Below are 25,532 nucleotides of genomic sequence, written 5' to 3'. Positions count from 1 at the left end.
GTAGCGAGCGAGAGGGAGATAGCGAGCTTCATCGTGCCTCGAGTGTCTTTTTCGTTGAAAGTTTTGGAATGAGCGAGCCGGCGGTGGAATTGCGACGAGGATTGAGGAAGGAAGAGAGAGAAAGACAGACGAGGGACCGAGAGGGTTTTGATAGCGCTCAGGAGATGTGCCAGGGCCGAACTGGCAAACGACCTTCAAACAGGCCATCGACCTCCGGACACGATGGTTCGTCCAATGCTCTTACAGGGCTTCAGAACTAGCCAGAGAAACCCAGGCGCCGTGTCCACGCTTCTCCGGCTGCTTTCATTGCGACGAGGGATCAAGGCCTGATTGCAATTACAGTTCGTATCGCAGTAAGCATAATGCCGGTCAAATTTCTGGTCCTCGTGTGGTAGAACAACTTGGACAGAACGTGTCGGCATGAGCGGACGATCTTGCTTGAGTAGTGTTCTCTTCGGGCTTCCTCGATATGGGATTATCCCTCTCGTCGGTAGCCTCGCTATACTGCCTCTCGTGGCGTTGCTGAAGAATAATAAAGTGAATGGCAGTGCCTTGCATGCCTTCCAATTTGCGTCTAGACCGGTGGTTCCTGGCTGGAAGTTTATTAGTTCTAGATCCCAGCCTACGGTCAGCGAAAGCTTTGCCCCCAGACTTCATAGACTGCTTTGGGCGACCGTACAGGGGGATAATACCAGGCGACAGTCGAGCCCTCCAAGGGATCTGCAGAGTGAGGTGCCCGGCTCTTGCAAGGGTTCGACAGCTGTCGTGTAAGGGCAAAGTGGCCTCCCTTCGCTGTACTTCCGGCGGACCTGCGTCCCGTCGTGTGTCAAGTTGACCAACGTTTGTTCTCTGCGACCAGCAAGCGACAAAGCGACGTTCAGAACAAGGCAGCACTTTGGATGAGCACAAAATCGACGAGGAGAGCTACCCTGCTACGATTGTCCTCGCCTCGTGGCAATCATGATCCAGGGGTGTCTTCGTATCGCCTGACTTCATGTGTTCCCTCACCATGATACGGCATCGATATCTTGCCTTGCCTCTCGACGTTGTGCACAGCAAATCCATCCACGACAGCGACGACGCAGTTGAAAGGCAAGGCCGACGCACGAGGTGAGGAAACCGCTGAGATCGATGGATTCCTCGCAGATTTGACCGGCTTTGATACGCTTGCGAAGTCCGACTCCAACAGCGACAATGCAGCGGGCACATGCTCTCACCATGGCTACCTCATGCTCTTCAACACCGCAGACGCCAGGGCGCTCTCTCTCTTCCGCCCCAGGATCCCACGTACCTGACCTGCTCTTCACTGACCATATGTCAGTTCTATTGGACGCACGATTCTCGCTTCGGACGAGTTTCGGCCTTGCAATCCTTGTCGGATATCCAACAGGCCAATGACAACTGCAGCCGTGAGCCGTTCACGAAGCTTGCCTGGACGTATGTGGACGTGGACAAGGTCCCTCATGACCGCACTTTCAGTAGCGATTTCGGACTGCTGTCTCCGTGGCGCTTCTCGTGCAGATGCTGTCCTTCTCCAGGCAGAGTTCAAGTCGATAGGACTGACTGTGAACGGTGGAGCATGAAGGACAACTTCACCCTCCAGACCGAGTAGGCCTGGAGCCGCAAAAAGCGATCACCATTCATCGACAGTCATTCACGATGATGATGTCCTTGGATGAATAGACTTCCGTCCTTCTTGCGCATCGGGAGTACGGATAGGCTAAGGTTAAAGCCCACGTTGTCCTCGTCTCGGTTAACGGTATCAAAGGATCGGCACCCCGTCTTTTCACGACATGACTGATGATGTGACGCCCTGTCGCGTTTGCATCTTTGATCTCATTTCTGACTTTCCCTCCCCTTCTTCCTTCATGCACAGTCTTGGTTGTGTCCACGTGAATTACCATGGCTTGTCCAGAGGTCCACCTCTCCTCACTTGAGAAGCCCGAAGACTCGACATTTACACCCGAAGCCGATGTCGCTCAAGATGAAGACAAACGCGACAAGAGCGATTCGACCAGCACTTTCGGCGCAGAGGATGGCGACGGCTCCGAAGACGACAACGACATCGTCTGGCACTATCTCGAGTTCGAAACAGAAATGCCATCACCCGCACATCTCTCACAGTCAGCTCCCAATTCACGAGCAGAGCCGCCTCCACAATGTCCAGACTTGAAGAAATATACCTCGCCCTTCCTCTGGTCCAGCGCACGAAAGCGCATGATGACCGGGCTCTCCTGTCTCGTCACCTTCATCGCCGCATACAACTCAGGCGCATATAGTCCTGGAGTCGCACAGATGGCCTCAGAATGGAACGTCTCGCGCGTAGCCGTCTTGGTGGGAATCACGACCTTCACCTGCGGCTTCGCAATCGCGCCCATGTTCCTCGCGCCATTCTCTGAAATCAACGGCAGACGACCTGTGTTCGTCGTCACCGGACTGTTGTTCGTCGTCTTCCAAATCGTGTGCGCAGTCACCCCCACCTTCGTAGGCGAGTTGGTGAACAGGTTCCTAGCCGGAGCAATGAGCAGTACTTTTAGTACAATGGTCGGCGGTGTTGTGAGCGATATCTTCCACGCCCAGGATAGGAATACGCCAATGACACTGTAAGAAAAATCGAAGGGTAGAACGCCTGTAGCTGTCCGAGATTGTCTCTCGGGCTATGCCAGCAGGTCTCAGTCTGCCCTTATGTCCGTCCGAACTATTGCTAACCCTTCTACCTTCTGTTTTAGGTTCTCGGCGGCTGCTCTGTTGGGTACTGGCTTCGGACCACTTATCTGTGGATTCATTGCCAACAGGACGACATGGCGTTGGATATTCTACCACCAGGTCATCCTGGACGGCGCTGTAATGATCGCTGTCATCCTCTTCTTCAAGGAAACGCGCGGCTCGGTACTCCTCTCTCGCAAAGCAAAGGCCTTGAACAAATGGTACGAGAGCCTCGAAGCAGCTGGCTATCCAGGCGTCATGATGCCGCCCTCGAACACCTCCTCGCCGGAAAAGAAAACCGCTCAGCGCATCCGATGGAAAGTCCTCGCCGACGAAGAACGAAGCAGTATCGCCACCATGCTGCGAATCTCCCTCTTGCGTCCCTTTACCATGCTCGTCACCGAGCCGGTCGTGTTCTTCTTCAGTCTATGGGTCAGCTTCTCGTGGGGTGTCCTTTACATGACCTTTGCCAGCGTGCCGTTGATCTTCGAGAGAACTTATGGCTTCAACATCGAGCAAGTGGGTGGCATCTTCGCGGCGACGTGTGTTGCCAGTGTACTGTTCGCTGTGGTGGCGATCTACCAGGAAGATCTGGGGAGAAAGTACCTTCCGGCGAGCCAAGTCGCTCTATTGGACAGTCCTGAAGGTCGACTCTACTTCGCTTGTGTCGAATCCGCTTTGCTGCCGATTGGATGTCTTTGGCTGTGTATTACTGGAGCGTACCCCGGCATACATTGGATCGTGCCGACCTTGGGCTTGGGATGTTCCACAATGGTATGTCTTCTCAACACCATTACCTCCTGAGTGTCCTGAAGAATGCTAAATTGGCACGAACAGGGCATCTTCAGCATCTACCTCGCCGTCTTCAATTACCTCGCAGATTCCTACCACCGCTACGCCAGCAGTGCGCTCGCCGCACAATCCTTCTCTCGCAACATGCTGGCCGGCGCATTCCCTTTGTACGTCGCCCTCCGGTCTTACCTTCACCTCCACTTCTAATCCGATCATCCAGATTCACAACCCAAATGTTCAACAAAATGACCTTCCAGGGCGCAGGTGGCTTCCTCGGAGGTGTAGGATTCCTACTCACGACCGTACCTTGGGTATTACTGCTGTACGGACCAACGATTCGCGCGAGGAGTAAACTGGCGGGAGAGATTGTGAAGACTTGAACGGAGACTTGACGAAACGTTGATTGAAAAGCGAGCTTGAATGGAGACCGAATTGCATTGCATTACTGATAGAAGTCTAAAGAAAGGAAAAACGATACGAGCTATGATGACCGGCAAGAGTCGAGCGGGATGATTGGTACCCAGCGACTTGCGGAGTCCAAATGAAAAGAAACGACAGGACGATATTACGCCACCACCCACGATTCCCGCCAACCTCACCGACTCTCATCCTTAGAGCCGCGTACCACTGACGACATCACATTCCCTCCTCAACCCCGACTCCTCTTCGCCCTCCCAGCATGCGCCGCAGCCGCCTTCCTCTTCCTCGGCGACGGCACCTCTTCCATCTCCTCATCCGTCTCACCTGCCCGTGGTCCGTGCGAATCCTTCTCCACAAGCTTCCAGACCTCCTCATCGCTCACATATGGCAACGCCCACATCGTCGGCCTCAACGCCGCGGGTGCCTTCTTGTGGCTCTTTTCCTTAGCAGGACTCTCCGGCGCAGCGCTAGCAGATGCACTACGGCCTAGGACGGCCGAGGCGGCGGTCGTGACGCCCGACTTGAAGCGATCGATGAAGCCGGCGCTGACTGGTGTGGCGTCTGGTACGGAGGGGCGGGGTTCGTCGTGGTCTGTTCCTCATGTTAGCAAGTGTGCGTCGGAGTGGGTAAAGGCGATACCTACTACGAGCAAGGTCCTCGTTGATCTGATCGCTCATCACCTGCTCCATATACGGCGTCTCGCCGAAGGAGAAGAAGTTCGGCATGCGGCGGTGCCAGACTTCCGGCGCTGGCATGTATTCGAAAAACGGGTTGGGTTTGTCGGTTCCGGGGAGGTACGGAGGATTGTTGACTGAGATGACGGGACCACGGCCATCAACAAGTGGAGGATTGGGAAGAGTGCTGGTCCTGACAGGTTGAAGGGTTGGGACGGGTTTCACTGTAGTGGCTGCGGTGCTTCGCGAGGGAGTCTGCTGCTTGCCGGGAGAGGCGGTTGGGGAACGAGCGGTGGCCATGGTCTTTTCGGCGGAGGTGGGAGACTTGAATTCATTGGCGTGCTTCTTCGGCATTCGGTATGGAGGCGGGACTGGCACGGGGTTGTACTGTCCGTGAAGTCGGCGGCCTGGAGATTCAAAGTTGCCCTTCGCTATAGGTTTCTTGTTCGTTGGGCCGAACAACTTTGAAGGCGGCTGGGCCTTGTACTGGCGCTGCAGGTCCTTCAGTTGGGTCTTACTCGGCCTGGTAGCTGTCAGGCTGGACCGAACTTTTGAGCGACCGGTCGAGGGACCGGCATCATCGTCTGCCGAGTCGGAGTCGTGAACGACCTGTCCAGCGCGTCGGACACCATGGAACCAGGCGAGTCTCCATTGCTGTTCGGTGATCGGAAGACCTGTAGGCGGCTCAGGAGTGTCGAGGTTCTCCAGCGTCGCTTCGTATGCTTGCTGCTCGGTCGCTTTCATGAGGAGCGACCCAGACGAGCCGTCCTTGGTCAGTTCTTCGTACTCGTCCAGCATTCCTGCGAGGCCTTCGGCGGTCTTTATGCCCTTTGAGGGACTTCGCGGCGCGGTTTCCTTGACGGGCGACTTGCTGGAACTTCTGCGCATGGGTCGAGTCATGGTGATCGGCTCGTGGTGAGCACGAGTGGGAGACTTGGCCGGGCTCTTTGATGGAGATCGCTTGATAGCAGCACCTTTCGAAGGAGACTTTCGCTTCACGTCAGCCTGCTCGATTGACTGATGCGGCAGACCTGCCACAATCTCATCGAATTCATCCTGCATGGGAAATATCGGCCTGAGCTCATGGTGGAATCGCCAGTAGATCTTGGCATGGCAATTGAGCGGTTGACCCAACTGCGAGAGTCGGGCTTCTTCCTCAAACGGGGCATGCACTTCCTCGACTTCGACAAGGTTGCCGGATTCGCGGTCCTCCCAGCGCTTGAGCAGATCGACCATGATCTTGTCCCACTTCGTACGCTTCCGACCATCGATCATGGCGAGGACCTCCTCGGTGGTCTGCGTAGAGTCATCGTTATCGTCGTCTTCGTCGAGCAGGCCGCGCTTCTTGAGAACGTCTTTGTTGGGGCTTGTGGTCGATTTGGCCTTTGCTTTGGTGGTCTTGGTGACTTTGCTCGGCGCGGACTTCGTCTCAGCTGGCGTCACACTCCGAATCAAAAAACTGCCGCCATTGGTACCACAATACCCATCGACTAATCTTGCTTCTGTATATTCTACCATGGGAACTTTGGTGGCGGTGGCCTTCTTGACTGGTGATGCAGCTCTCTTTGCGGGCGAGGCAGCTTTCTTGGCCGGTGATGCAGCTTTTCTTGCAGGTGAAGCTGTTTTCTTTGCGGGAGAGGCAGCCTTCTTTGCAGGAGACGAAGCTTTCTTCGCAGGAGAGGCGGCTTTTTTGCGAGGCGAAGATCTTGTCGAAGGACCAGGTTCAGGAGACGACGTTGCTTTCGCCTTTTTGGCGGCAGCCGCCTTCGCAGGCGATTGCTTCTTCGCGGCAGCCATGTTGTCGCAATTGAATGAGACAAGGAGATCAAAGACGCGATGTGAATTGTGTCAAGCATCTTTCTGGGGAAATGCGAGGCGCAGGGAGTTTGTAAACAAAGGAAATGCCACAATCTCGTGTTGGAATGTGGATTGCTTACCGCACGCATGGTCTCGAACGACAACTCCTGCCTCGACCTTTGGCCTGCGGGTGCCAACTGACATTCTAGCAAACACGACGACAAACGATCATCACTGTTCCCATCAGAGCAATATTTGCGATGGTACCGCCAAGACCGCAGTACGGTTGAAGAACTTCGTTCCGCCAGCGAGTTTGCCCGAGATGTCGCAGCTGACCAGCAAGGAGGTCAACTCGCGAATGTTGTCCACTTCCCGAGTCGGATATGTGTATACTTGGGTACATGGCTTGGATGCATGACCAAGTCTTGGCTGTGCGTGGCTCCGTTGGAGATGTAGCTGCCACCGCTGTTTGACTGGAGCACAAGACCAGCGACTTCATCCGACAGACGCATGCAGCCAATATAATGTCTGTATAGCTATTGTGACGGTAGCATCGGGATGGAGGCAAAAATGAAGTCAGCTGGTCGGTCTTGATGGATCAGATTGGTCAGGAGGTATTCTCCATTACCCCGAAAGGGAGTCGCTAAAGCAAAGTAGAAGCCATCGTGATGCTGTTAGTGAAGGGTAGTGTATGGAGAAGAAGAGGTTTCCCATCGTCGCGACGGGAAGGTCTTTGGGTGTGGGCTGCTGACTACTCTCCGTCGATCGTCGACCGGGGTTGTTCCATTCTACCGCTCCTCGGCCTACCGACAAACCTACGTCAATACAACACCTACATGAGGTACCTCACGGACGGCACTTTGGACACTCGAGACCACTATCGACACCCTCCCGACACTATGACATCGCAAAACTCACCACTTGACACGAACTCAGTCACGCTCCCACGACAAGCGAGCCGGATCGACAGAACTCGCGCACAAGACTTGCATATGTCTGCACACTAGACTCCTATATTCCTCCAGTACAGCAACACGAAGAGCATGTGGCAAGTTTTCATGACGCTGTGCGGGAGGAGAACGTGGTCCGCGTGCCTCTTTCAGCATCGCACGAGAGGCATGTTCGGACATTTTTTGCTAGCCCTTGCTGTTGTGCTCCCACTAGAGCTGGGAGAAACAGACAGTGCCCGGCATAGGCGAGAAACACTACGGTGAGAATGCTTGGTCGATTGAAGACTTAAGATGCGGCATCCGCTCCTAGGCGGGTCTCAGGTATGGACAGAATCCAATTCTCTCATTCTTACAACATGAATTTGCCCATTCTTCTCTTGTGCACCTTGGCCACATTGGCCGCAGGTCAATCCTCAACTTTCTCTCCTTTGAGACCGCCTGCAATTCCATTAGCAGTGAGGTCGCCTTACATGTCAACTTGGCAACGAGCCGGCAGCGATGGAGGGAATGGAGGCTACCTCGCTGGACAGTGGCCCACATTTTGGCCTGGCCAAGTGACAGGGTGGACCGGAATGATCCGAGTCGACAACTCGACTTACACCTGGATGGGTGCTCCGAAGGACGTTCCAGAGCTCGTTACCCAGACTGCATTCGAGTACACTTCTACGCGCTCGATCTTCACCATGACAGCAGGCCCTGTGCAAATGAAGATCACCTTCTTGTCCAACGTCACTCCTGATGATCTCCAAAGATCTTCGTTGCCTTATTCTTACATGGACGTTGAGGTGCATTCGCTCGATGACGGAGAGCATTCTGTTCAGATCTACTCGGACATCTCTGCCGAATGGGTATCTGGCGATAGAGGTGCAGTGGCTGAGTGGTCATATGGTGACATCGGTACCGACCCGGCGATCTCATACCACAAGGTGTTTCGACAACAACAACTCGAGTTTGCGCAGGTAGACGACCAGGCAGAATGGGGAAATTGGTAAGGTCGCTCCACAGCTCTGATATTCGCATGATAATCTCATTCAGTTCTTAGGTACTTCGCTACCGCCAACACCGCTGGTGTCACATTTCAATCCGGGTCGGATGTCGATGTCAGAGGTGGCTTCATCGATAATGGGATTCTGTCCAACACCAAAGACACAAACTATCGTCCCATCAATCAAGACTATCCGGTCTTTGGTTATGCAAGAGACTTCGGGAAAGTCGGATCAGAGACTCAGGATATTCTATTCCAGCTCAGTCTGCACCAAGAAAACTGCATGCAGTTCCAAGGACAAAAAGATACCGTAGCAAAGGTCCCATGTCTGTGGAATAGCTACTTCGCCAATGAGACCGAAGCAGTAAGGCAGTCTCAGCTATCCGACACGACGTATGCTGATAGTATTAAAGGTTGCCCATTTCTATAATGACTACTCCGACGCAAAGTCACTCGCCTCGGACTTCGACTCCAAGGTCTCGAAAGACTCCGAAGCCGCAGGTGGTTCTGATTACGCCAGCCTGACTACTCTTGCTGCCCGGCAAGCCTTTGGCGCGATCGAGTTCACCAACAATCCCACGGACATCCTCGTCTTCATGAAGGAGATTAGTTCAAACGGAAACATCAACACGGTAGATGTCATCTTCCCATTTCACCCCATCGCCCTCTACACGAATCCAAATATCTTGAAATGGCTGCTTGATCCCTTGTACATCAACCAAGAATCAGGTGAGATCGTCCGGATGGGCGCAGCTATCATTCCATTCGATACTAACGTGGAGCAGGCAACTGGCCGAACACTTACTCGATCCACGACATAGGTGCCAGCTTCCCGAACGCCACCGGTCACAGCGATGGCAACGCAGAGTCAATGCCCTTGGAAGAATGCGGCAACATGCTAATCATGACACTCGCTTACGCACAGCGATCCAAAGACACCGACTATCTCGCCAAACACTACGACATCCTCAAGCAATGGACCGGATACCTTGTCGACGAAGCTCTCATTCCTGCCGAACAAATCAGCACAGATGACTTTGCAGGCCCGGCCGTGTAAGTCTTTCCACTCACTAACCATCGCACCCTCTACACTCGCGTTCCCTAACACCCAACCCAGCAACCAAACGAACCTCGCCCTCAAAGGCATAATCGGCATCTCCGCAATGGCGCAAATCGCAACCCTAACCTCTCACTCCGCCGACGCAGATAACTACACCTCCATCGCATCCTCCTACATTTCCCAATGGCAAGACTTAGCCATCTCCAAGGACGCTTCTCCTCCGCACGCCACTTTCCAGTACGGCAACGAGTCGTCGTACTCTCTGCTGTACAATCTCTACGCGGATGAAGAATTGGGACTCGGACTGGTGCCGAAGGAGGTGTATGATTTGCAGAGCGAGTTCTACCCGACGAAGTTCGAGCAATATGGCGTGCCGCTTGATACCAGGCATCCTGCTGGGTACACCAAAGGTCAGTATCAATCATCCTGGACGTGGTTGTCGTTAGACGGCGGGACTAATGAATTTGACGACAGATGACTGGCAGCTCTTTTGCGCGGCGGTCGCGTCGAAGGACACCAAGGACATGTTCACCAAGACGATCGCAAAGTGGTTAGGTGAGACGTTGACGAGTTTGGCGATGGGAGACTTGCATGAGACTGTCAGTGGGGACTATCCTGCTGGGCTTCAATTCGTGAGTTTACTCATCGTCCCGTGGAGGAAGTTGGTGGTTCATGAATACAGAGCTGATGAAGGAACAGGCTGCGCGACCGGTCGCGGGCGGATACTTCGCGTTTCTGGCCTTGGACAGTGCGCCGAGCGAGTGAATACGAGCGATGAAGGATTGATGGGAATGCAAGCGCAGTGTTATGGGATCGAGTATGCACAGTCGGCAGGAAACAAGATAGTTGTCGTAAGGGTCGTTCATTTGAAGCCTGCTACTGGGCTCAGTGCCACAGCGGTCTACATGCCTTTTCCCTTGTACTGCAATTCCACCCCGACGCCGCGCTGCAAGAACTGTAATCCCTCACGTGCTCGACGGCGGCATCATAAACTTCTTGTTCTCCTCAACCGTAACCTCACTTGTACTCGCCTCCTCTTTCAAAATCAATCCCTGCTTGTCCCTCCTCACTCGATACCACATCGCGCCCCGATCTCCACCGAGCTCCTTCCCAAAGATCTTGTCCTTCAACTCGTGCAAGAAGTCATTATACAGCCCCGGCTCCTCAAACTCAACCGCCTGCTCTCGCATCACGTAGATATTCTCCAACGCTTGGCCATACTTGTTCTCTCCGACGGAGTGCTTGATCTCATCCAGGATGATGAATTTTAACTGCTTGAATGCATTCTTCATCTCGTCGATGTCGTCTGTGCTCTCCAACATCTGCTTGAATTCCGCAACGGCATTCTTCGGGTCGATGCGTCGGGACTTGCGCTTGGGGTCTTGAGCGAGGAGAGCCGCGACGTCGAGGTTCGAGAGTGGCGCGGAGGGAGGTTTGCGGTTTCCGCGCTTGCCCTTGGCTTTGGGAGGGACCTTCTTAACTTCGGCTTTGGCAAGGAGATGGTCTAGGGCGGGCTTGGACTTGGTGAGGACTTCTTCGGGAGGGTGGGAGTATTTGCCCAAGATTTCGTAGGGAGGTGGTGGGTCGGCTTCGGGGAAGACTGCGCGGTGTTTGATGACTTGATGAAGACGGTGGAGGTGCGGGTTGTAGGTTTCGTCCATCGGGGCGTATTCTGTTGGGTCGCCTTCTTCTTGGGGGACGAGTTTTGAGAGGTCCATCTTGTCGACGTAGTCGCTCATGGCCTCGAGTAGATCGTCGCTGGGAAGATTGCGGTGTGCTTTGATCTCCTTTCCGCTCACGGTGAGGACGCGATCGAGAGGTGGGAATTTGTAGCTTCGAAGGTCCTCCGCGAAGGGTAATTCAACGTCGTACAGGCATTCAAACTCGGGCTCAGCGTTCGGACAGAGCAGGAGCATTCTGGGTTCAGAGTTCTCTTTGCGTACGTATCGAGCGATTGCGTATGATTCGCATTCGTGTAGTGCATGGATGAAGGACGAAAGTGCCATGGATGCTTTGTCGTTGTTCTTCTGTGACACAATCATGCAGGCTTTCGAAAGATCGAGATAGCGTTGGTACTAGGGTTGTCAGCAGACTCTTGTAGACATCATCTCGGATACTCACCTGGTTCTTGTCGACAAAACCGACAATGTCCAGACTTTGTTTCGTCTCAAAAGTCGTGACATTCTGATCGCTCTCTGAGATGTGGACTGCCGTCCTGCCATATTCGTAGCCTTTGGAAAGCTCCTCTCTGTCTAGATCTCTCTTGCCACCGGGTGCGTTCTCGTCATCAACCTGGTAAGTCCGAGCATTGTGGATCGCCGCTAGGCCATCACCGCCGTCTTGCGTCCCATTCTCGCCGCCCACCAGTGTGCTTTGTGTCGCTTCATGCCCTCCGCTTCGCACGACAAACTTGCTAGCTGAAGGTGCAGCTGCAACCATCACTTTGGGATACCGCTCGATATCGATGATCATCGCATCGTCGTGCAGCTCCACGTTGCCCAAGGTCAGGAAACCTTTGTAGCTTGGTGTCGGTCTTACAGATTTCGTTCGTGGGGTCTGCAATTCGTCAATCGCTTCAGCTATCGTGCCGAACAGGCCTTTGCCGTCTGCGCAGAGTGTCTTCAAAACAGCCTCGTGTTCCTTCTTGAGTGGATCCTTGTTCTCTTCCTTGAAGCCGTATTCTGCATCGTCAAAGTCAACTCCGAGCACAACGAGTTCGATGCTGTCCGACTTGATCTTCTCTGTGATATGCGAGAGATCATCGGTGATCATGTTGGCGCGAGCGTCTGTGACAAGAACGATTTTTCGCAGGTACTTGAGCTGCTTGCACGTCTCGGTGATCATTTGTATGGCAACCACCAATGCTGAGGTCGCATCGCCCTCGCCGGTTTTGCTGAGTTTCAGGTCATTCCGAAGTTTTCGAACGTCCGACATGACAATTTGACTGATGGGATGCAAGATTTTGATGTGATGATATTCGTCTTCGTCACCCAGCGGATTGTCCGTTTCGTCTGTTCGCAAACCAATGACACCTGAAGTATTGTCAGCATCTTGTTCAACTGCTTCATTACTGTTCAGCATTTCGTCCACTCACCAGCCATCGCAGTCTTTCTGTTAGTCGCAATTGTAGCCGTGATCTTGTCCCAGACGTATTCCAAGGCAAAATCGAGATTCGTCTGACTTCGGCCATTCTGCCGCTCTCCCATCGTCTTACCGACATCGACAATGTAGACAGTCGCTTCTTTGCTGGCCATCTTGATGGTATGTCTGGTTTGATGATTCGATGCTTGGTGGAGGACAACGAAAGCCGAAGGACGTGAGGCGCGTAGAGTGGCCAGGCTGACAGCGCGCTAGATCAGGCAGCCACGTGATTGTAATACTGTAAGTTACCTTACGAGCGATCTATCGCTGTCGCTGTCTCTCTGTCGACAATTGAATCCCAAGGTACGATCCGACACAGACTGTGGCTGTAACAGGCATGGCAGCGACGGTTACAATGCAACATCGCCCGAACCAACTTGCAATGCCTCGTCTTGAAGGCGTCCCAGTGGAGGGGATAGATACCCTTTCCTACTGGACTCCACTCGGTTTGAACACCCGTACCTCAGCGAGCAGCCACGCGAACGAGCAGAGGCGACCTGGCGGTCATGTTCGATGAGACACCTTCCTTGTACGCTCACGACGAGTGAGTGTCCGACTCTAGAGCGGAAGGGAGCTCTGAGCATGACCCTGGATCGCGGTGCCTGACGCGCTGTGGATGATCTCACCACTCACGGAGCTAGAACAACAGCTCGAACGTGAGGCAAAACATCTAACAACTCAGACTCCTCCTCCCACGACCACACAACCCACCACGACCGCCAAAATGCCCTTCCTCGCCTCTCTCACCGACCCGAAACCCTACCACATCCTCACCTACGGCACCCTCCTCGGCTCCAACCTCTTCCAGACCTTCATCAACGGTCCCCTCGCCTACAACGCCCTCCCGCGACCTTCCTTCAGCACCCTCCAAACCGCCATATTCCCCGTCTACTTTGGCATACAAACCGCGCTTCCCGTCGTGCTCGCTCTGACATGGCCCGGTGAGAGGTCCGTTGCCGGACATGTGAACTCCGGATTCAAGGGTCTGCTCGCGGAGGAGAACAAGTGGACTGCGCTCACACCGATGGCGTTGATGTTTGTGACGAACCTCGCAAATCTGGTTTGGCTGGGGCCGGCTACGACGAAGGTTATGAAAGAGAGGAAACATCAGGGTAGGTTGGATATGAATGACGATGATGGTGGTACAAACGGACCAAGCTAAAGGTGGATCAATACAGAGACGAGAGATGGGAAGAAGTACTACGATGCTGGCCCAAAGTCGCCGGAGATGCAGCGCATGAACTCGAGCTTCAACAGGTTGCACGGCGCGGCATCGGTGGCCAACCTCATTGGCTTGGGCGGCCTGCTGGTCTACGCCTTCACTTTGGCCGAGAAGATATAGAGACTGTATAGCAGGCGGTGTACACTCAGGAACAGAAAACTATAGATATGACGAATCGACATTCAGGGATCGATATTGCAGAAGGATTTCATTGAATCGATCTCGTGAACGAAGTGTTGATTCAGCAATGGCAATTGAATGAACTACACTTCTCTACGTTGCGAAGCTCGCTGCTCGATGCTTTTCGAGGAACTTTTGGTTGACAAGCTAGCCTCCATGCGCGCATCGAGGTGTCTAAGATGCTTCCTGGTGAAGTGTGCCGATGAGATCAATGTCATTGGGCCTCCGCCGCAAGCTCACTCCATCCTCTCGATCAAAACCCAAATGCTGCCCACCACTTCTTCCCACGAGTACTGATGGCGGCCGTTGTAGTAGCAGCAGCAGCCAAAGTCTCCCCTGTAACAGTAGCCTCGCTACTCTCGCTCCTCCGCAACATCTTCATATCCACTGTTGCCAACTCAACATCCACGTCCGACGGCTTGTGGTCGCACTGCTCCTCCGCAAAGCTCGTGATACTCGTGGTCGTACCCGTGAGATCGCAGCCCGTTCTCACCGAACTGCTCACAGCTGTGCAAGTTCCGGACCCTTGAATAGTGGTGCCACCGGTGGTAGTGACATTCGTCGCGAAGCAGCTGACGCTGACGTCCGTGGCTCGGGTGTTGGTGTTGATGCACGCAGTCGTGGCGTAGGTGGAAGTCACACCCGTGACGTCGCAGCCGGTGATTGTCTCATAGATGCTGGTACAGGACGTTTGTGTGGAAGTACCAGCGTCGGTAAGGAAGGTGCAGGATGCTGTGAGGTGGGAGGTGGTCAAAGTCTCACACTCTTCATCCTCATCGTCTGGGTCTTCGGGGTCGCCATTGTCGCCGCCGTCGATCGCGATGGGATCTCCCCCGTCCTCGAAGCAGTTCTTCCCTGAGCATGGTTCCGGGATGTCTTCGTCGGTGTCTTTCTTGCAGCATCCAATCTTGAACAGCTTGCAGCTCACCTTGATTATGATGTTTTTGCATCCGATCTTGGGTAGAATCTTCCCAAAGATGCCCGTGTCGAAGCCGCCACAAGCCAGAATCCCGCAGACATCAGCTCCACAGCCTAGGATCTTGCAGGTGATGTCGTCGCAGAGGTCCTTGCACTTTGGCAAGCCGGGAAGCTTTCCGCTGATCACGGGGAAAGCTGGAGGAAGAATGACACCCTGCGGAGTTGGCATGTCGTACCAGACCGGGAAGATGGGGACTGCATGTTTGTCGTCCGAGTCCTCAAATGTGGGCTTATCACACGACGTGCTGTTCTCCCAACAACGGCCCCAATTTGGTAGGCACCCGTCGCCACAGAAGTCTTTCCCTTTGCCACACTTGCCGTCTTTACTGCAGCACTCTTTCTCACCGCATTTGTAGTGTGAGTCAGGACCGCATTTCTTGTCCTTGTCGGGTTTGCCGTGGTGAGGAACGCAGGTCTCGAGACCTTTGGGCACGTTGATTGTTTGAGTGCCTGTTTCCCAGCGAGGGACAGGCGTGACTTGCCCAGCGCCATCTTCTGACCCCGGCCAGAAACAGACCCGATCGGTCGTGAGCGATGGAAGCTTGATCTTGGTGGTACTTTTGTACTGTATGCTTCCACAGGCGGGCTTGCAGAGCGAAGTCGTGTATTCCGGGTAGTCAATAGTGATCGGCGCTGTGAGGGTGGAGCACGGTATGGAGAACTGACAGGGGAACTCGCACGTCACTGTTGGAGCTGGGAGCGACCAGAAGTTAAGATCGACGCCGTTGGAGTATCCTGAAACGGCGCTCATGGCAGGGGACGATCCCGTGGGGGATGTCGAGGCCGATGAAGACAGAGACGCTGCCGAGGTGGTTGCAAAACTCGACGCCAGTGAAGCTGTAGCTGTGGCCGATGTCATTGGTACCGATGTATTGGAAAATGACGATGCTGAGATCAGAGAATTGTTGCCAGTAAAGCTAGACAGGATGCTCGATGTCGAGTTGAGTATTGGCTGCTGGATGGTAGAGCTCGTGGAATTGAGCCCTGGCTGCGGAGTGATGGAACTTGTGGAGTTGAGCACTGGTAGCGTTGTTGGCGGAGGGTTCGTAGTCAGTGCGTTCGTGGTAGAGAAGAAGGTTCCGGAGGTGATGGAGGAATAGGAGAGCGATGACAGTGAAGCGGTAGCACTCGTGGCGTTGAACACTGGCTGTGACAGAGGCGGGATAGTCGCGTTCTGTGCTCTCGTGGTAGATGGAAAGATTGCAGAGGTGATGGGGAGATTGCTGGTCCCTGGCAGTGATCTGATAGAACTCGTGGAGCTGAGCACTTGTCCTGGGATGGATGGTAGAGTTGTCATCAGTGCACTTGTGATCGCCGACAAGCTTCCGGAGGCGATGAGAGAACTGGAGAGCACTGGCTGCGGAATAACAGAGCTCAAAGAGCTAAGCGCGGACTGCAGACCGGATGGAAGAGTCGAGGTCAATGCTCCCGTCGTAGACTGCGAAGATCCCGACGTGACTCCAACAGTAGTGAGCGCTGGTTGAGGCAAGTTCGAACTTGCTGAACTCAGCGCGGATTGCGGACTTGACGGAAGAGTCGAGGTCGATGCGCCCGTAGTAGACTGTAAAGATCCAGACGAGGCTCGAGAGACGGAGAGTCCTGACTGCGGCACGCCAGAACCTACCGAGCTAAGATCTGGTCGCGAATCCGGAGGAAGATTCGTACTCAATGCATTCGAGGTAGACGGCGGGATTGCGGCCGTGTCCGGAAGACTGGTGAGCCCTGGCAGCGGGATGGTCGAGATTGTGAAGCCGATTCCGGGCTGTGGAACGGACGGCAAAGTCGTAGTCAGCGCCGCTGAGCCCGGTGGTGCGGTTCCAATGGTGACGACAAAATTGGTGATCGCAGTGACGGTCACCGTAGACTCACATGAAAGCGGACTCGCGGTCTGCTGTCGCGCTGCCAATCTCTCGGTCTCAGGCCGGAAGAACTTCATCACGTTGGCAAGTGTCTGGGCCACTTTGATGCCATCGACCGTGATCACGTTAGTGCCGTATACGGTAGTCGTAATGACCTGGCGAGAACGTGATGGGAAAGGTTCCGCTGCAGAGGTTCCGACCGCAGCGCCTTGGGTGACGGTGGTCGTGGCCGGACAGTTCAGCTGAGCGCTGGACACACCGACGGTTGCCAGGAGGGCGACTGTCTTCTGGATGAAGCGCATGTTGGATTGTGGATAAAATTTTGAGGCAAAGTCCGTCGGCGTGGTGGTGTTGAGGACAAGCGAATGAGCGATCGTCGACAACCCGGCGGAAGACTTGGTCCGAGTGGTTTTCGTGCTGAGGGCAAGTGTGTGCTCTCGGTGTTGGGCAAGCAAGTTCTTCCAGTGCAGTGGTCAACCGAGGTGGAAGTGCGTTGTTATGTGGAAGTCCATTGAAGTGCGAAGGTTTGTGGAAGTTAGTCAATGGGGAAGAGGAAGCCTGGAAACATGTAAACAGTCAATGAGACTTGCACATGCAACTGCAAAAGCTCCCGATGAATATGAGAAGCACATGAGCGTAGATTCACCCACCCACTGGAAATGCATGGCAGCTGAGCGCCTGGCAAGGTCGAGATCCACTGTCATGAGCCAGAATCATCGACGTTCTCATGTGAATGATGTTGTGGGAGACTTCAAACCTATGATGGACTGGCTGAGAAAAAGATCGATTGAGCTTCACATGAGCGTGTCGTCCCAGCAAGCCATCTTCCGATACCATAATTGGACTGATGGGGTTTCCGATCGCAAATTCTCAAGCTTTGCAGAGACAGCAGGTATTTCTCTGCGTCGAATCGTGGTGATCGTAGCGAACGACATCTCCTTAGCCAGAAACATGATGCACAGGTGTAGAAGGACAGAGTCAAGCTGCGATCGAGCTCCTTCCAGAATAGAGTTGGCGCCTTTCCAGATCGGGATGAAGTGATGATGTAAGTGAAGTCGCAACCCGAGCACCTCGACCTTCGGCTCATTGCACACCCCAGACTGCCATTCGGAAGCTCTTCTTCGGACCCAGCGCCAGACGAGAAAGACCAACAATCTCGAGGACAGAGGGCGGACTGCTGCACATCTGCCACCCATGCCGTGATCGAAGAATCCCGTCAGCGCCACCATGGCGCAGAACATCTTCTACTGGGTGGGCAAGACACCCGTCGACAATGCATGGCGACCTCAACCAGGCCAGAATCCGACCAAGTACTTCGACAGACTGCCGAATGCTTTTCATCGAATGGATCTCGCCGCAATGGTCGTCGACTGTGCACCGTTCATCGCTGGAGCCGGTGGAGTCGCACATATGTCTCAAGCCATGCAGTTTGGCTTCACGGCTCACGCCTCGATATTCCGAAATGCAAAGACTTTGACGGCTATACACCGAACAACTCTCCTCCTTACACCTCTGATCTTCCTCTGTCAGGCGTCTGGAATTGAGTATCGAAACTTCATTCCTCGCTGGGCTCATGAGCGAGAGTTGCGAAGGGACGAAGAGGAAGTGCGGACGCATGTCGATGTCGGAATGGCGATTGGAGGTGGACTGTGGACAGCTCGATTGCTGTTCAGACTTGGTGCACGCTACTGGGCTCCCGTTGATGTGATCATGGGAGGTGCACTGGCGGATCTTCTCCAGCGAGAGTACTTGAGAGCGCACAGCTTTTAGCAATGGTGCGAATCTGATGTGTTTGAAGCAGAAGGCTTCACTCCTCCAGCGCAATCGCTCCGCGCTTCTGCCTTCGAAGTAACTTTATGGTCGGCGGCTGCACAATCTCGTTGAAAATCGCTGTGCCCCAAACAAGAAGGGCGAACCCAACGACTTGCAGCCACTTGAAGGTCTCCCACCCCAGACCAAGGCTCACTATCCAAATGAACAGTGTTCGGCAAGTGTCGATGGTGGAACGGGAGGTTGCAGAGAGGCTGCGAGTAACGCTCAGACCGAAGAAGTTGAAGCCGCTGGTGGGTGATTAGCGTCTAGCCAAGCGAGCGAGATATTTCGTGTACTTACCCAATGGATATCATGATCAGAAGTGAAGTGAATCCGATCGCAGGGTAGTGGAAGATCTCGTAAAAGCCCTCTCTTGCGTCAAAGTATCCTCCCTTGCCGGCAGGCGTTGAGCCCACAGTCGCGTGAAGAATACCCATGCCGATCAGGGTGACCAGGAAGCCAAACACGCCCTCCCAGCCAACGACTTGTATGGGATCCATCGAGTATCGCTCCATGATGCTCTCCTCCAAGACGAACTGCGTGGCGGTGAAGATTTGAGCCACGGCAATCAAGAAGAATCCGAGAACAGTCTCGGCGGCTGTGTGAACCTCAAGAGTTGAAGCTTCCCGTCGAACGAACGTCATAACATTGTCGAGCAAGTCCTCCGGCGGCTGAGTGTCGCCAGGTAGTTTCGGATGCTGCTGAGTGTCCTTGTTCTCGAGAGCACCAGCAAGTCCAACGACAGCCACTCCGAGCACAACGATGAACAAGCTCGCCCACTTCCATCCTGTTAGATGACGCTTGAGGAAGAGTACGCTGAATAAGCCAACGAACAGCACCAGAGCTCCTCTCGTCATCTGATATATAGAAGCCGCAACGAAAAGCAAGCCAATGTTCATCAATGTTGTGCCACAGATATCGCAGGTGGAAGGCAACGCCAGCATCACCACTCTCCAACCGCTGAGGGGTTGCCTCTCCACTCCTTCAACGATAGGTTTAACGACCATGTTGGTAGGGTCCACGAGTGTTTGAGACGTAGAAAGGTGTGCTGCCGCCTCGTCCTCGTCATCCTCCACCTCTTCATCGTCCTCGCCATCCTGCGTATTCACCGACTGGTAGCCTGTTCCGGAAGCCACGCTCTTTCCTCGTATGCGGCGGAACAAGTAGGACAAGAAGACGACGAGCCAGCAGCCGGACTCTCCCACGAACATCTGCAGAGTCTGGATGACGGGTTGCTCGAATCGTTTTGGTCGGTCGGTGTCGCAGTCGGAGATGCATTGCATGTCCTGGAGGATATCTCAGTCAGCGTTAGGAGCACATTGTCAACTCGTGCGACGCGTACCTGATACTTCGTAAGCAGCGTATTGCAGACGCCAGTCAACAGCATCATGCCGACGAGCACAGGAACAAGGGCGCGACTTCTCGACATGTTGGCGATGGTCGCGAACTCGAAGAAAATGGAGGGTTTGTAGGTGAATAAGAGGTCGTTGCAGCGCTGTCACTACAGAACAACTCAAGACGGTGAGCAGCTCTCGTGACGATGTGTCTCGTGTGGTCGAGCTTCGCTTAGTCTATCACATGCCACGATAAGAGAGCTCGCTCTTAGCCGAAGTTCTGCCATGGAGATCTTGAAAGGTAACATCTCGAACACAATGATCAATGTTTGACAATTCTACGTACAACACGCGCGCTATATCGCCAAGTACCATCACGATCGAATACGACTCGATGTGCTCTCAAGCCCGCAGACCCTGGCGGTTCCGCCACTCAGTCATCACTCAAGATGTGTCTCGATATCTTCTCTGCCAAAGCATAGACGACCGACTGAGGATGGCCAGGAGGCAGAAGGGCGAAAGAAGAAGCATCGACGACTCTCAGACCGGTCACTCCAAAGACCCGCGCACGACTGTCCACCACGGCCATATTGTCCGAAGCTCTTCCCATCTTGCAAGTGCCGCTAGCGTGCCATACAGTTTGCAACGTGTTACGAATGACTTCCAGGATCTGCGCATCAGTTTGAACATCGGGACCGGGAAAGTACTCTTCGTCGTCGGCAAGAACTGGCTTCATGAAGTTGGAGGCAAACGCTTCACGCACGCGCTTGTACGCGGCGATGGCGACCTCTTGATCAGTCTTTGTGGACAGCCAATTCGGGTCGATCACGGGTAAGTCGTCCTAAAACGAAATGGTCAGCACATTCACGAGCAGCATCGTTCTTGAGATTACTTACCGTGTCATCAGAGCTGATCGTGACACTCCCTACCGACGTGGGTGCCACAAGCGCCGCAAGAATGGTGGCGTACTGGTAGCCATCATCGGGCTGGGTGGCAAACAGATTCGTGAAAGCTCCAACGTAACCTGGCGCACCGAGATACTCGATCTCTGGCCAGTCTGCATCAAATCGATCCAGCTCGGCTATGGACGATGAAGAAAGCGATTCACGTAGCGAATTCGGCACCTTTTCCCAACCAAGGAAGTCGCACACTGGATTGGCGAGCGGCCCACGCTGTTGAGCGTACTCCAAGACCTGCGCAGCAAGGTAGACGGGATCTTGGACAATTCGCGAGAGTGTGTCCACTTTCACACGGTAGGCCGGACCGAAGAGAATGTGATCGATCAAGTTCTGGCCGACGCCTGCGAGATCTGAGATCACCTCGATCCCATGCTGCCTCAGGGTAGAGGCGGGTCCAATACCGGAGACCATTAGGAGCTGAGGGCTGTGGAAGGCACCGCCGCTCACAATGACCTCCCGCCTCGCGTTGATGGTCAGACCGACCAAGTTGAGAGCTGTCGTGACTCGTACACCCGTCGCTTTCTTCTCGGCGTCGAACAGGATCTTCTTGGCCTTGGTAGCGCTGAACACCTTCAGGTTTGAGCGTGTTGTTGCAGCGTTCAAGAACGATGTTTGTGAGGTCTCTCGAGACTGGGTCTTCGGACGAATGGTCGAGGAGCAGTATTGCGCGCCCATAAGACTTCCGCTGTTGAAGTCCTGAGCGTGCCCGATTCCTATCTCGTTCAACGATCCTTCGACCCAGCTTGAGAAGGGCCCGGCATAATTGGAGTATGAGACCTGAAGCGGGCCAGCGCCAGAGTCGAACGCAGCAGCATTGTACTCTGCAGACGCGTTCGTCGCCCTCGTTGGACCAGGAGGTGTGAAGTCGACACTCCTCTTGAAGTCTGGCAGCCACTCGTCGAAGGTGTAGCTCTGGTCATCGACAGCATCTGCCCATTGCTGGAGCGACCCCTTCGTTGGACTGAAGGAAATAATGGAGACGTCAGCGACGGTGCTCCTGTTCTAAGTGCCGAGTCTGTAAGTTGGCAAGGCATTTCACTCACCGCTGGTAGATCATGAAGTTCCTGGCGCTTGTTCCTCCCAAGCACTTCCCTCTAGCATAGCGAAACTTTCGCTCATTCGCACCAGCCTGCGGCTCTGTGACAAGATTCCAGTCAACCAGAGGCTGCACATCCAGCGGCTGTTTCGGATCGGAGCCCACGAAAAAGACATCGCCGGCGGGAAATGTGCTCAACAAGGGATTTGTGACCTGATACAGCGATCCAGCCTCAATGACGGCCACGGTGATACTCTGTGCAGGATCAATGTATTTAGCATGCTGGCCTGCGACTCTTGGAGGGCGATTGGGCTCACAGCATCAGCAGAAAGCCTGTTGGCAATGGCCAGACCAGCGGTACCTCCTCCAACGATCACGTAGTCGTACGTTTGAGCTCCGAGTATATCGGCGTTGAGGAGCTGTCTTTTCCCCTGGCCGGTGGCATGTTCGGCGGACACGAGCTCTGTTCTCAGACACAGCAGGGCGCTGAGCCAGACAGCTGAGTATCTCATGGCTGCAAGAATCTTCCTCTGGTCGTGAGGCACTGCGCTGTGAGCAAGGCAGGGTGAGATTGCAGCTTCCCCCGACTTTTTCCACCGCGATTTGACAAACAATCAGACTATTCTAAGACACTGCTACGCTAGGAGCGTCTAAGCTCCGGTCATTTGGACATCCAGACGGAAGTGCCGAGTGCGGCGAGACGACGGCGTGTTTGAGCTCGCTTGGCTTCTAAGGGACTTCATCGGCTAGTTCTGCATGAGCAGGGTTTAGGCGATAGCTCTACAAGACTCGCTGCCTGCTGCCTGCCGCCTGCTACCTGCGTCGTCACAAGATGCAAGAGATTGCTTTCACTATGTCGACTGTTGATCACGCTGCTTTTCCGATTCCTGCAAGCGCAATATGGTCCGCAGCCTTGCACATGACTCAGCTTGTCGCGGTTCGCCCACATGATGCTCCAGACAACTCGGACGTCCTTTTTCAAGGCTTGCGAGGTTATCTCGAAGTCTCGATTATAACGGGTCGGAAGAAGAGACCATAGTTGTTTGAACACGACGTGCACTGACCAACCCCTGTTAGTTCCGCTGGTTTCCCAGATCACGCCACAAGCTGGCTTATTAGATATTGGACTTGGTTGATGGATCCTTTTCACTGCCCTTGAGCAACTTCTCGACTTCTTTGCTGATGTACGCTGGGATCCCTTCTCTGGTTACAGGTTCATCAATACCATACATTTGGGCTACCCAGTCATCACAGGTTCATCAGCATCATACCATCGACATCATCCGATCATACACTTCACACGCTCACAGCATCAACCTCTCCAGCTCCTCATCCTCCACCCAAGGGCCCTTCTCCTCCTCGGTCGCATTGTGCAAAGCGTCTGCACGCCTGAGAGTCTGGACATCCAAGTCCGTGATCCACGCCTCCTGCCTGCCCTCGGTCTCTGGACCCGTCAGTGGGATGCGCACTTCATGATCGGCACTCAACATCATATCGTCCTTCCACAACCGCCGTTGTCCATCGTACACACACAGCACGCGCTTCCGCATCTTCATCTTATCGGGAGCCGCACCCCAAGAGAGAGGGTAGTTCTTGCGGCGCTTTGGGCCATCTTTGGAGGGTGGCGCGGCGAGGGAGACGCCGGACTTGGACAAGGTGAGGCCTTTGCGGGTAGGCTTGCAGACCGATCCAGTGGAAGAGACGTGGGAGGTGTTGGACTTGGTGGAGTGTCGGGATTTCAAGCTGGGCCTCTTCGACCTGGATGACCGGTTGCCATATGTGGCGTCATTGGAGTCGTCTTCCTCGATCATGTCTTCGTCTTCATCTGCTTCGCTCTCGGCGAATGTCGTTGGTGCGGCGTAGTCGAGGTTCGTCGGGAGCATGTTCCGCGCCAGCGTTGCAATGACCTCGTCGTCCTCGGCCACGGACAACAGGAGCTTCTCGTTGATGGCATCGGTAGGGTCAGCTTGCTGCACGACTCGCAGCACACAATCATCAAGATGCTCGTAAAAGTCCTGCGCACTGGCAAAGGTCTTGCTGCATGTCGAACACATGCCGGTGGCATCTCTTGACACCTCGACAGCCTTCTTGCTGCCGGCAGCTGGACTCTTCCTCCTTGCGCTTTGAGGAGTCTGCTCAACGCCGTGCACTGAAGTCAAGTGTCGCTTGAACACATCGGCACGATTGAAGCTTTTCTCAGCGGCACTCCCACTACCATGGCAGAAGCCACACACCATTGTCCCCTTATAGTGCGTCAAGGTATGGCGGTTCTTGTCGTACTTTCTCGCGAATCCTTTGATGTGGTATTCGCAGGAAACGACCGAGCACTTTTCCGGTCGCTCATTCTGATGCGTCAATGCGTGCGCTTTGAGGTCCTTGACATTTCGACCGCAGGTCGGGATTGGGCACACGCCTTTGTTCGACTCGTCTGAGGATGTCGAGTGATGGCTGTGCTTGGAATGGGCGGAAGAGATGGAGCGACGTCGAGAGTCGCTGGACTGTGGGTATTGCTGCCACGAATTTTGGCGCATGAATGGAGAGTCGGGCCGTTGTGTCTTGATGACCTGTTGTCTTGGGCTGACGATCGATGTGCTTGAAGGCTCCGGCGAGGCTGTCGCTGCGTATCCAATCTGCTGCCTAGGAGACGGCATCTCATTCATCTCTTGAAACTGATTACCGACATATTGCGCTGGCGAGTAAGGTTGAATCAGCGATGGATCTATTGCCATGGTCAGCGAAATTGTCGTGAATTGGTTGCAGCTGCGAGAAAGAATGCGCCTAGAAATGACGGACATAAAGACTGTAGAGGAAGAACGAAATGGCCAACGGAGGAAGAAGAAAAGAACGAAGGACATGGCGTCGCAGATGCTTGCGGCGTGCTCATGACAGAAGAGCTGGCTAGCTGCAGGGATTGATCCTCCTTCGAAGAAAGAGTGTTGCCTCTGCGTCGGAGTTGACTTGGAAATGAACCAGAAGCAGGTGCATGCATGGACGGAAGTGAAATCATGGTGGGCGAAGGTCGTTGTGCCTGAGATGAAAGTGAATTCGTTGACTCACCAACACACCCTTTCTCGGGTGCAGGAATGTCCATGTTGTTGTCGACGCTCTGTGCGAACGTACCATCGTGCTGAACGATCGAAGGGTAGTTGTGGTGGCTCCAGTCATTATGATGCTGTGCCGAAGGAGAGCCCATCGCAGAAGAGATCGTGCTCTGTACTGATGCACTGGAATCGGAGACACTCGCAATGTGATTGAGGTAGTGATGGTCGAAAGAGTGCGCGACCGAGTGAGCAGGTGAGTAGTTGGAGTGGGCGCTGTGGAGGTGCCGTTTTGCGTGGCTGATTGCTTGATTGGCACCGAATTGATACTGTTCCTGCAAGCGGGTGTAGTCTTGTTGTTTGTACGGCTCGAAAGGTGCTGTGAGATAGGCTTGTTCGGCGTAGGTTGTCGATGGGTACGAGTGCTCTCGGCTCCAGCTCTCTGAATATGGGTAGAGGGTGAAGTCGTTCCCAGAAGTCACGTCTCGAGAATGTTGCTTGCCAAAGTCGTCCATGGTGAATGTGCTATTAAGAGAATCGATCTTTGTCAGTCTAAATTCTCCTCGATTTCGGAGTCGGCATGGCCATG

General features: G+C 54.1%; 11 protein-coding genes across 11 annotated transcripts; 4 read left to right on the top strand and 7 right to left on the bottom strand.

Moving 5' to 3' along the window:
• Window positions 1-2,097: 2,097 nt before the first annotated feature.
• MYCGRDRAFT_85807 (uncharacterized protein) lies at window positions 2,098-3,878 on the top strand (the record flags this gene model as incomplete). Its single annotated transcript, XM_003853278.1, has 4 exons — window positions 2,098-2,603; window positions 2,730-3,480; window positions 3,544-3,665; window positions 3,719-3,878. The coding sequence occupies 4 exons, from the start codon at window positions 2,098-2,100 to the stop codon at window positions 3,876-3,878; spliced, it is 1,539 nt and encodes a 512-aa protein (XP_003853326.1).
• Window positions 3,879-4,147: 269 nt separating this feature from the next.
• Window positions 4,148-6,389, bottom strand: MYCGRDRAFT_92720 (uncharacterized protein; the record flags this gene model as incomplete). The annotated part of the gene is made up of 2 exons (XM_003853039.1): window positions 4,148-4,509; window positions 4,562-6,389. The coding sequence occupies 2 exons, from the start codon at window positions 6,387-6,389 to the stop codon at window positions 4,148-4,150; spliced, it is 2,190 nt and encodes a 729-aa protein (XP_003853087.1).
• A 1,296-nt stretch (window positions 6,390-7,685) lies between these two features.
• Window positions 7,686-10,149, top strand: GTA (GTA glutaminase A; the record flags this gene model as incomplete). The annotated part of the gene is made up of 7 exons (XM_003853279.1): window positions 7,686-8,327; window positions 8,382-8,688; window positions 8,738-9,053; window positions 9,110-9,377; window positions 9,442-9,794; window positions 9,859-10,016; window positions 10,084-10,149. The coding sequence occupies 7 exons, from the start codon at window positions 7,696-7,698 to the stop codon at window positions 10,147-10,149; spliced, it is 2,100 nt and encodes a 699-aa protein (XP_003853327.1).
• A 200-nt stretch (window positions 10,150-10,349) lies between these two features.
• Window positions 10,350-12,638, bottom strand: MYCGRDRAFT_40048 (uncharacterized protein; the record flags this gene model as incomplete). Its single annotated transcript, XM_003853038.1, has 3 exons — window positions 10,350-11,459; window positions 11,506-12,416; window positions 12,479-12,638. 3 exons carry the CDS (start codon window positions 12,636-12,638, stop codon window positions 10,350-10,352), a joined length of 2,181 nt encoding a protein of 726 aa, XP_003853086.1.
• Window positions 12,639-13,249: 611 nt separating this feature from the next.
• MYCGRDRAFT_92717 (uncharacterized protein) lies at window positions 13,250-13,867 on the top strand (the record flags this gene model as incomplete). The annotated part of the gene is made up of 2 exons (XM_003853280.1): window positions 13,250-13,637; window positions 13,704-13,867. 2 exons carry the CDS (start codon window positions 13,250-13,252, stop codon window positions 13,865-13,867), a joined length of 552 nt encoding a protein of 183 aa, XP_003853328.1.
• A 313-nt stretch (window positions 13,868-14,180) lies between these two features.
• On the bottom strand, window positions 14,181-15,397 carry MYCGRDRAFT_92716 (uncharacterized protein; the record flags this gene model as incomplete). The annotated part of the gene is made up of 2 exons (XM_003853037.1): window positions 14,181-15,100; window positions 15,220-15,397. The coding sequence occupies 2 exons, from the start codon at window positions 15,395-15,397 to the stop codon at window positions 14,181-14,183; spliced, it is 1,098 nt and encodes a 365-aa protein (XP_003853085.1).
• A 425-nt stretch (window positions 15,398-15,822) lies between these two features.
• On the bottom strand, window positions 15,823-17,066 carry MYCGRDRAFT_92715 (uncharacterized protein; the record flags this gene model as incomplete). The annotated part of the gene is made up of 3 exons (XM_003853036.1): window positions 15,823-16,177; window positions 16,307-16,525; window positions 16,681-17,066. The coding sequence occupies 3 exons, from the start codon at window positions 17,064-17,066 to the stop codon at window positions 15,823-15,825; spliced, it is 960 nt and encodes a 319-aa protein (XP_003853084.1).
• Window positions 17,067-17,942: 876 nt separating this feature from the next.
• Window positions 17,943-18,603, top strand: MYCGRDRAFT_104256 (uncharacterized protein; the record flags this gene model as incomplete). The annotated part of the gene is made up of 1 exon (XM_003853281.1): window positions 17,943-18,603. One exon carries the CDS (start codon window positions 17,992-17,994, stop codon window positions 18,532-18,534), a length of 543 nt encoding a protein of 180 aa, XP_003853329.1.
• Window positions 18,572-20,005, bottom strand: MYCGRDRAFT_40500 (uncharacterized protein; the record flags this gene model as incomplete). Its single annotated transcript, XM_003853035.1, has 4 exons — window positions 18,572-18,824; window positions 18,877-19,548; window positions 19,612-19,862; window positions 19,919-20,005. The coding sequence occupies 4 exons, from the start codon at window positions 20,003-20,005 to the stop codon at window positions 18,572-18,574; spliced, it is 1,263 nt and encodes a 420-aa protein (XP_003853083.1).
• Window positions 20,006-20,343: 338 nt separating this feature from the next.
• Window positions 20,344-22,438, bottom strand: GMC-oxred (glucose-methanol-choline oxidoreductase; the record flags this gene model as incomplete). The annotated part of the gene is made up of 4 exons (XM_003853034.1): window positions 20,344-20,751; window positions 20,807-21,830; window positions 21,913-22,160; window positions 22,223-22,438. The coding sequence occupies 4 exons, from the start codon at window positions 22,415-22,417 to the stop codon at window positions 20,344-20,346; spliced, it is 1,875 nt and encodes a 624-aa protein (XP_003853082.1).
• Window positions 22,439-23,209: 771 nt separating this feature from the next.
• Window positions 23,210-25,458, bottom strand: MYCGRDRAFT_109219 (uncharacterized protein; the record flags this gene model as incomplete). Its single annotated transcript, XM_003853033.1, has 2 exons — window positions 23,210-24,624; window positions 24,963-25,458. 2 exons carry the CDS (start codon window positions 25,456-25,458, stop codon window positions 23,210-23,212), a joined length of 1,911 nt encoding a protein of 636 aa, XP_003853081.1.
• Window positions 25,459-25,532: the final 74 nt, after the last annotated feature.

Source organism: Zymoseptoria tritici, chromosome 4 (assembly GCF_000219625.1).
Source record: "Zymoseptoria tritici IPO323 chromosome 4, whole genome shotgun sequence".
NCBI classification, from domain to species: Eukaryota; Fungi; Ascomycota; class Dothideomycetes; order Mycosphaerellales; family Mycosphaerellaceae; genus Zymoseptoria; species Zymoseptoria tritici.
The sequence above is the reverse complement of the archived record's forward strand: the minus strand, read 5'-3'. Positions and strand labels throughout refer to the sequence as shown.